Genomic DNA, 10277 nt, shown 5'->3' with positions numbered 1-10277 from the left:
ATGAGATTAAAAAGGTCACTCACTAACTATTGATACATCCAACATAAAAAATCTTTCATAACACAAATGATTGACTTTTAAAAATGTTAATGTGTCAGTGTTATGTTTCCTAAGTAAGATATCTGACAATTAATAACATATTAAGTACTATATTACCTTAAGAATTTAAGAATATTTTTTCAATTTCATGTTATTTCTCCTGATAATTTCAAATATTCAGAGCATGAGTTTACTATAAATGTCTTGATTTTCAATTGACACAGATTTTTAAAGTCCCATTCTGAGAAATGTCCAAACATTTGGAAGGGAAGTTCTACACAAACACAAACAAGGAAACAAAGCTGATAGGTTCTTACAGAGACAGAGAAGGTAAAGAAGTGATCAATATCCAAGTTGTGGTGGCTCGCACATTTAATTCCAGCTTTGAATACAGAGGCAGGAGGATCTTAGTTTGTTTGAGGCCATCCTGGTCTACAGAGTGAGTTTGAAGATAGCTAGTGCTACACTGCCTGGAAAACAAACAAACAAACAAAAAAACACAAACAAGTGATATGATCAGTAGCAAAAAAAAAAGTTTTTAAATATCTGGCAATATTGTTATTTAAATTCCTGGGACCCTTCTTTCTTTTTCAGAAGTCTAAGGGCAGCACTTTTTACTTCCTTGTTTCTGAGACTATAAATGAGTGGGTTCAGCATGGGGATCACAATTGTATAGAAAACAGAAGCTACTTGGTCCTTTCCCAGGGAGTAGGATTTGCTTGGCTTCAAATAAGTAAAAATCATAGTTCCATAAAAGACAGTGACTCCTAGGAGATGAGAGGCACAAGTGGAAAAGGCTTTGTGCTTACCTGAAGAAGAATTTATCTTCAAAATTGTAGAGAGAATGGACACATAGGATAAAGAAATAGTGATAAGAGACAGCAGTAGAGTAGAACCAGCTAAAATGAATATGGTGACTTCAGCCTCATAGGTATTGCTGCAGGACAGGGCTAAAATTGGGAATGTGTCACAAAAGAAGTGGTGGATTACCTTGGATTTGCAGAAATTCAATGTGCTTAAACAGAACACAGTGACAGAGGCATCCATAGCTCCAATCACATAGGATACAGAGATGAGAGCATGGGAGCACCTTGTGGACATAATAACTGGATAGTGTAGGGGATTGCAGATGGCTACATAGCGGTCGTAGGCCATGGAAGACAGTATAAAGCATTCAGTAGCTGCCAAAAGGACAAAAAAGTACAATTGAATGAAGCAGCCCATGAAAGAAATGCTCCTTCTGGAAGTCAGCAGGTTCTCCAAAGTTTTAGGTGTGATGACAGTTGAGTAACTGAGGTCAAGGAATGACAAGTGGGTGAGGAAGAAATACATTGGAGTGTGAAGCTGGACATCTAGACGGATGATGAGCATCATGGCTATGTTCCCCAGCACAGTGGCCATGTATATAAAGAGAAAGAGCAGAGAGAGGACTAGCTGGATTTCCTTGGAATCTGTCAATCCCATAAGCATGAAGTTAGAATCATTTGTGTGGATCCAGGCATTCATAATTAGTGTTTCAATAATCTGCAGAAATTAAACACAATGGTGAATGATTTAAAATGTTTTGTGTATATGCATTTAAAGCCTTTTATTCTACTTGCATTTTCTCGCAAACAATATTATTTTACAGTTTGGGCTGATAATAAATTTAATTGCCCAAGTAGACAGATATATAAAGCATCACTTGAATGAGTGTTCATATTGGTTAGTATACTTCACAATGTTAGTGGAACTGGTACTGTCATGAATTAACTCTGTTAGCCTATAACAAGTATTAGACTGTATAAACTACTATTATCCATTTATTTCATAGTAGATAAAATAAATGAAGAGAATTCAGTACAAACTGATCTTTGTGCATAAATATATTTTGAGCCCATGTTCTACTTATGATTCTGTGTTCCTAATTTTCATTAGCTGAGTTAATTACGCCCAATTTAATCACTGCATTTAATTGTGAACGATACAAAGCAAACTTAATACATGATTAATTCCTTACTTTTAATAATGTCATTTAACTATGATTTTAATAAAATTCACTTCTAATAAGAATATTAAGGGTGCTGAATGTTTCTATTACCTGACAGTCCAAAGTCAGAGTTTTCTATATCTATGGTATCAGATAATATATGTTTATTATAGAATCTCATTCCACCAACTACACATCTCTGTTCATAAAAATTCTGTATTACTTATAAAATTAACAAATGATACCTGTGCACAGATTTTTCTAAATGGAGCTTCTGTTTCACTTTAACCTATCTAATCCATTCTGATTTTAAAAATACTTACTGTGAACCAAAATTCATGAGGAATAAGCAACAAACAAAAACCTCTTTTAATATTTTATGCCCACAAAATTTTATCTGCTCTTCTTTTTTCAAAATAACATACGAAATCTACATGAGGATTTGAAAACATCTGAGCTAAATTTTTATTTTTCATTAGGTCTTTGTTCCAACATTTTCTCTGAATTTATTATTCAGATTGTGAAGATAAATTTAACAGTCTACAAATTTTATGCAGTTCTCTGTGAAATAAAAATCTTTTTGGTGAAGTATGGTCCAAATGAAGCCCAGGAAGTATTATGTTATGAACAGGTGAGTGAATGCCTGGCCTTTCTGCTTGAGGATTCCAGGTTCTTCTTGTAATAACAATGAGCATCACGCAACATGTGGTCATCTACAGGGGCCAATTTCCAAGCAAGATTCCTTGGCACAGTTTCAGAACTAAAGTGCAAGAACAAATTGAGTCAGGGAAAGCATGATCACTTTGTCTACTTTTTGTTGCATGAAATTAAATCTATGTTTACATATTTTTATGTATTGTGCATATTAAATTGACTAAATTGCTAAATAATTTCATAATTTTACATTGTATATGATGGTGATTAAGTATATTTTATCTTTTGTATAGAGATGAATTTTTCTGTCATATGTCAGCTATTTCATCAGTTCACACATTTTTTTCCTTACAATAATTTCAGAATCATTAAAGCACAGAAATGTTCTCAACGCCCATGCATTATTGTACATATAGTATCACAGCAGTAATTCAAAACAGTTCAGACGTTTAAATTTAAATAATAATGCACATCACCTCCTAATTTGGGATATTCAAATCTTTCCTTTCTATATTTTTATTCTCCCCCTCTCTCATGCATTTATGCACGTTCACTGTCTCCCTTTCTTTCTTCCCTCCTTTTCTCCATTTCTGAACCATTTTCTATTCTTTCACTGCTTTTTCCATTTTTACTTAGTTTCTCTTAATTACATTAGCATATATTTATTGTACATACTAATTAAAGTTTTACGAAAGTTTTCACACAGTGGTATAATAAACTTTGATCATGTTAAGGCTTCTTAATTTCCTCTCCTGCCCTGCCTCCTCCCCCTTAGTGGTGGTCTTCTTCCTCCTTGATCATAGTTCCCTTGTAAGCTTCATATTTCATTTTTTTCTACATTCTACATATTGCAGAAAATGTAGTATTTGATGTTGTTGTCACAATGTGATGATTCCCCATTTACATTTGTTTTGTGATGAGCAATATGTTTTGGTCCATCCAATCTCTGATATGCACAAAGAAAAAAACCCAAGAAACACAGACACACAGAACCACACACATTCATTCACACAGTAAATTAGAAATCAGAATATACTAGCAAGTACCTAGAGGACAAAAACCAAGAAACATCCAGAGAGAGCATCATGAGACAAAACCATCATTCCTACAAAAGCACCATTGAGTTTTTTTTTTTAATTGAGTTTTCTTTGCTAAGAATGGGCCCGCACTTAAGTGTGGTCTGTATAGCAAGTGAGACACTGTTGAAGAAATTTAATTTCCCTTTTGTGAGCATTTGTCAGCTGCAGGTAGCTTCTGAGTAAAGAATGGGGACTTGTGTACATTTGTCCTCTCTGACCTAGGACTCTATCTGGCATAGACCTACTCAGGTCCTTTGCATGTTGCTAAAGTCTCTAAGAATTTCTCTTGTGAACAAGCACTGCTTTTCAAAATAAAAATTCTGTATATTCATATCCAGTAGTCATTTTAAGATTAAAACTTACATGTATTGATAGATCTTATGTAAGTCCCTTTAAATATTATAATATGATGAAATTTACAACACATAAGATTCATACTTTCATTGTATGAACTAGGATTTCCACCATAATAAACACATTTGAACCATCCCAGGGATGGCAGTTCTTTATACTGCTCTATGTTACTACATATCCTGGGACACTTGTAAAGTTTACTTTCATATATTTGAAAAAACTAAGGAACAATAACAAATGAACAATAAATTTGATATTACTAAACATTTTAGAGATTGGTTAATTGTAAAAGCTCAATTCATACAATATAATCAGATTAAACTATCTAATTATATGCTGAATAAGGACAACAAGAGACATGCCAACATAGACTGGAGAAAGACCACATACCCATGAACCCTATAAGAAAAATAACAAGCAATTAAATAATTTTGAGAACAGCAGATATAGTCTTGCTCAAGGAAGAGTTCACCAATGGGTTCTCTAATACTGAGTGGTTAACAGAAAAAAAAAACTACAAGTAATACTATATGAACTCAATTTATTGCATTTAGGAATTTGTTTGTATGTATATATACATGATTACATGTAAAATAATGAAAGTAAGTGGTATAAATCAGAAACAGAGCAAGGAGAGGTATGTAGGAGGATTTGAAGGGATGAATCAGAAGGTGGAAATTATGTCATATAAAATAACAAAATTTAAAAAGTGCTAAGTATGAAATAAACTTATAACATGGTTTTTTAAAGGGTGCAACATTTAACTGTAGATCTTTTCTCTAAATCAGCAAAGGCAGAATACAACATTCTCACAGTAACAAAGAAGAGTAGGAGATTCTTATGTATCTCAATTTATTTCATTCTGTTATTACTTTTCTTGAGGTTTCTTCAGAAAGAATGCCTATATCAGAAGTTTAGAATATACGTTACTTGTGTAGTGGATGGCATTATTTTTCGTGAATCATACACTTGATCAAAATTTCTGAGAACAATATAATTCATAAGAAGAATCTTAATTGATAATGATTAGATAAGATAATCACAGACTTTAAAACAACATGCAAACTGTGACAAACAAATCACCTTCACAACTTCTCCACGGCAGATCAAATGTTACAGGCTCTGAGACAAGGAAATAGGTTTTCTCTTTTGTTAGCTAACTAATAATATTTCAGAGCTAACTATTAAGCTATCCTAGAGGTCATGCCTAGGCATATATGCTTAAAAACAATACCAAAGAAACTCAGTAAGTCATATAAGCCATAAAGTAATTAAAGAAATATTTTAGATCAGTTATAGACACAGGAAGAATCAAAGAAGGGAAAGGGAATCCTGGAATAGATAGAGTATTCATGTATAAAATTCTAATACAAACTAACTCAAAGTAAAAATACTGAAGAAAATGAGAGTTGAGCATTGGTTAAGATTGTCTTTCTACATAAATTTTACTTCAGAAGACACTGAGTTTATCCACCCACCCTGAGAAAAGGTTATTTGATCTCTATCTTGTCTTTATCCTTCCTTCTCTCCTGAATTATTTTTGTGTAGGAGAAGGACTGCTTGTTTGTCCATAGCCACTGAGTCCCAAAATAATCACACAGAAAGTAAATCATTGCTTGGCCTTTTAGCTCTAACTTCTCACTGGCTAGATTTTACATCTTAATTTAATCCACCTCCATTAATCTGTGCCTCACCACGAGGTCGTGGACTACCAGAATGGTTCTGTGTCTGTCTCCATTGGGACTACACAGCTTCTCTCTGACTCTGCCCTTATTTCTCCCAGAATTCGGTTCTGCCTTCCTGGCCTACCTCTGCCCTGCCCTGCCAAAGGCTCAAGCCAGCTTTCCTTATTAACCAATCATATTCACAGCACACAGAGGGGAATCCCACATAATTTTTTGCTATTATCTTATAACTTCCTTTTTTGCCACAACTTAGAAAATGGAAAATTTTCATTTCCTTTGGATCTAGTTTTTACTTAGTTAATCAATATTTCATAGTGGTGTTTTTTTATTTAAATAAGAATAACTCTTTACTTCTCTGTCTAATCCTCATTCTTCAACCTGGATGATAATTTTCTCTTCTCTAAATAAGGCCTTTCAATATTTAAAGTTGGTTAGTTTTCATATTTCACATGTAAGTAAAAACATGTGAAATTGTTTCCTGTCTGGTTAATTTCACTTAATAAAATAATCTCCACTTCTGCTTATCATTAAACAACCAATAGTATTTGATCATCAAACACTGCCCAGCCAAATTTCCTAAGAATACTGAATTCTGTGTAGAAGAATATGTTTCTTTACTCCTATGTTGACGATGCCTAGGCTTTTTCTAACCTTTGATTATTGTGATTTGTTATATGAATATGGCTCTCTCTATGGCATAGTGTCTGTTCTTTGTTAGGAATATATATGTGTATGAATATATGTCTATATATTCGCCTAGCTATAATTCAATCCTAGATTTCATGGCTGCATAGCCTCTTATTTTAAGAATAGAATGAAGGAAAGAACAGACAGTCCTTATGACAGTTATGTTATTCATTCAACACATTCAACAGACCCTTCTGTAAGAATTACTGTAAGTCTTAAGTGAGTCAGAAGACACAATAAGAGAGAAAAAGGAATTTCTTATTCCAAGTATTGGGGCTAAAGATAGCTCAGAATTTAAGTACTGCTCTTACAGAGAGTTGTATACAGCTCTCAGTACACATGGCAGCTCAAAGCATTCATAACTTCAATGACAGGGTTTCTGATTCCCTCTTCCATGGAGGGAGTTAAAGGAATGCATAGCATATATATGCATGTAGGCAAAACATTCAAACATTTAAAATTGAAAGGAAGAAAAAGGTAATAAGTGTTCTGTCTCTTTCTTCTGGCCAAAAATCCAGGTGCTAGTGAAAGTAAGATGAGGGGAAAGAAATCTCAATTCAAGTGGAGACAATTACCTGTAATTTTTTGGCCCAAAATAAAGGAAAAAAAAGTGTTAGGTACATAGATAGATCAAAGACAGAGAATTTTCTACATGTCTAAGATTCTATGTTCAATCACCTATATGGAAAAAAAAAGGAAATAGAAAACTATATAAATTTTGTATTTGAAGAAAATATAGTACAAACACCAGAAAAGGAGAATTGGGTCTGTTATATTAGGGGTCATATTAGAGATTATTGTATACCTGAGTGTTGGTATGTACCTTGTATCCAAGTTCCAGGGAGGAAGAGGCTTAGTAAAAAATAAGTAAACTGGTGGTTTGACATAATGTGATTTTATTCATATTTAAACTTAAATTATAATTTTAAAACTTTTCATATTAGCATCATTTCCTAAGAAATTATTGTTCTTGTTGCTACATCCTCCAAGCTTTTATCTTTCTCATGAAACATGCTGACAGTTGAGCTCTCAGTCCTAATAAGACATCGATATCACCCGGTACTAGTTCCAGGTGACACTGAAGAAGACAGGCAGCTGGGGGATTGAGTAGAGCAATATGAAACAAACACTGGTGTTTGTTCATGTCATGGATGACACAATGATGAGTTCACAGTAGCTGTGGCTACTGACCAAGTCCTAGAAACACACTCACTTTCGCAAGCTGAAAAGTAGTCCTACTTATTAAGAAGATAAGAAGGTAATGATAGCAGGGGCTAATGTCTCTGTAGACAAAATACTATGTATACAATCCTGATGTCCTTTTCAGAGATGAACATTCAATGTAAAGTACTCACTGGTTTATCAATTGTCCTACTGATGACAGAGACTTTCCTGATCAAATCTAAGAGTAGAAATAGGTTTATGGTTATAAATATACATTGTACACAAGAATGATATCTGTGGAAAAAATATTCTAATGTTGACATCTGTAATGCTTTTATGTTCCTATAAATAGGTTACAAACTGTTAGGTTATATCTTCATTAAAAAGGATTCAAGAAAATGTGTATTTAAAAATAAATTTGTATTAAATATCAGCAACAGAATATGACAGAATATATACAGAATGAGGCATATTAAAAATCAAAGAAAAACAAACTAGAAAAAATTAATTGTGAACATTTATTAAACTGTTTTATTTATCGCAAAAATAAATGAATAGGAGTAACAAAATTATAAATTACAGGCAACACAGTCACTGGAGGAAAAATAAGACAATGTTTACAAAATATTGATATAGTCTAATGCCAGTCTTTGAAACAGATAAAATAGGAAAATATTTAATACTTGAATGAATCAGAACGCTCGAGATTTTAAAATAAACATAATAAAATATATAGAGAAATGTAGTAAAGAAATATAATCATAATTAGTTGGTAAGCTATTTCAGAAATTTAATATATAAATGTATAATTTATATCTATATAATTATAAGAGATCAACAAAGTTAAACACCAAGGAGAATGGTGTTTCTAAAAGAAAACAAAGCTAAACACCAAGGAGAATGGTGTTTCTAAAAGAAAGCTTCATTGAATATACATTAAAAAAATAATATATATAAATATAATTCTGAAAATAAATTTAATTCTCTATTTGAAAAAGTTTTTGAGTTACAACAAAATACATCATTACAGTCAATAATATACCTTACAGTATTTTTTCTATAATACAATAAAAACTATGTCAATCATTTAATTCAAATGATTCATTTAAACATTTTCAAACGTAAATTAATAAGATAAAGCTCAGTGAAAATATTCTTGCAATATCACAGATGATCTGAAGTTTTTAAAATTTAGCAGTAGCCACCAAAGGTATTATTTATGTGCCTGGAATTCTGACTTGATGTGTGCACAGGTTATGAGCACTAAAGCAATATAAGATAAGAAGTAAGATCTTAGCCACACTCTGAGAATATGGTCAACGCATAACTTTTATTCACAAAGATGGTCAAATATATGTCATTTAAGTGAATGAAGAAAGTTACAAAGAATATAGAGGAATGGCATGCATTTTTATATACACTAAATAAAAGTACAATTAAGTTATTGATTGATAAGTATGAGAAAATATTTTTTAATATTTATTACAGTACTTCTACTAAATAACTTTAAATATTTTCAATATTGGCACCAATATTACAATATAACATTACCTTATCATTTAATTATGCTTCAATTATTTAAATCAAACACAATTTTTTTGACTATTGATTTTGCTTCTGGCTATTTGTATAATTTTGATTAACTGAAATGTGGTTAAATATCTGTAAATATTCTTCAAACCAACTACAAATAAAATTTAGCAATGTTTTTAAATTATAATAAGCAGAGAATTTCATTTTTTTTTTTTTTTTTTTGGTTTTTCGAGACAGGGTTTCTCTGTGGCTTTGGAGCTTGTCCTGGAACTAGCTCTTGTAGACCAGGCTGGTCTCGAACTCACAGAGATCCGCCTACCTCTGCCTCCCAAGTGCTGGGATTAAAGGCGTGCGCCACCACCGCCCGGCGAGAATTTCATTTTCATCAGTGTGTTATATATCCATTTTGTTATCACATTGACTTGTAACTATTATTTATATTATTCAACTGAGGAAAATGAGACTTAAAATGTCACTCATTTACTAGTGATAAGACCAATAATAAAAATGTTTCATATTACAAAGAGAATTACTTTTGAAAATCTTAATGTGTCAGCATAATGTTCACTAAGTCAGATATCTGACATTTAATAATATATTAAGTACTATATAAGCTTAATCATTTCAAGAATATTTTCGCACATTGAATGCTATCTGTCCTGATAGACTCAAATATTTAAAGCATGGGTTTCATATGCATGTCCTGATTTTTAGTAATGACACAGACTTATATGTCCCCTTCTCAAAAATGCTGAAACTTTGGTAGTGGAAGGGAAGCTCTACACAAATACAAAAGAAACCAACCAACCAACCAATCAAACAAACAAACAAACAAAAAAAAAAAACCCACAAAGCTGATAGGTTCATGCTGAGAGAGAAGGTAAAGAAGCACTTAATATCCCAGTGGTGGTGGCTCACACCTTTAATCCCTGCCCTTGGAAAGCCAGGCATAAGGATCTTTGTGACTTTGAGGATATCTTGGCTACAGAGAGAAAGAGTTCCAGAACAGCCAGGGCCACATTGCCTTGAAGACAAAAACAAACAAAAACAAGCAAACAAACAAGTGATGTGATCAGTAGGAAAAGAGAAGTGTTTAAATCTGTAGCAACATTG

The 10277-nt window shown here is 32.5% G+C and overlaps 1 protein-coding gene across 1 annotated transcript; it reads right to left on the bottom strand.

Moving 5' to 3' along the window:
- Nucleotides 1-597: 597 nt before the first annotated feature.
- On the bottom strand, nt 598-1545 carry LOC130870128 (olfactory receptor 8H1-like). The gene has a single exon (XM_057762714.1). The coding sequence runs from the start codon at nt 1543-1545 to the stop codon at nt 598-600; it is 948 nt and encodes a 315-aa protein (XP_057618697.1).
- Nucleotides 1546-10277: the final 8732 nt, after the last annotated feature.

The sequence above is a fragment of the Chionomys nivalis genome, chromosome 2, assembly GCF_950005125.1.
Source record: "Chionomys nivalis chromosome 2, mChiNiv1.1, whole genome shotgun sequence".
Taxonomy (NCBI): domain Eukaryota; kingdom Metazoa; phylum Chordata; class Mammalia; order Rodentia; family Cricetidae; genus Chionomys; species Chionomys nivalis.
Note: the sequence above shows the minus strand (reverse complement) of the source record. Positions and strands in the feature narration are given on the sequence as shown.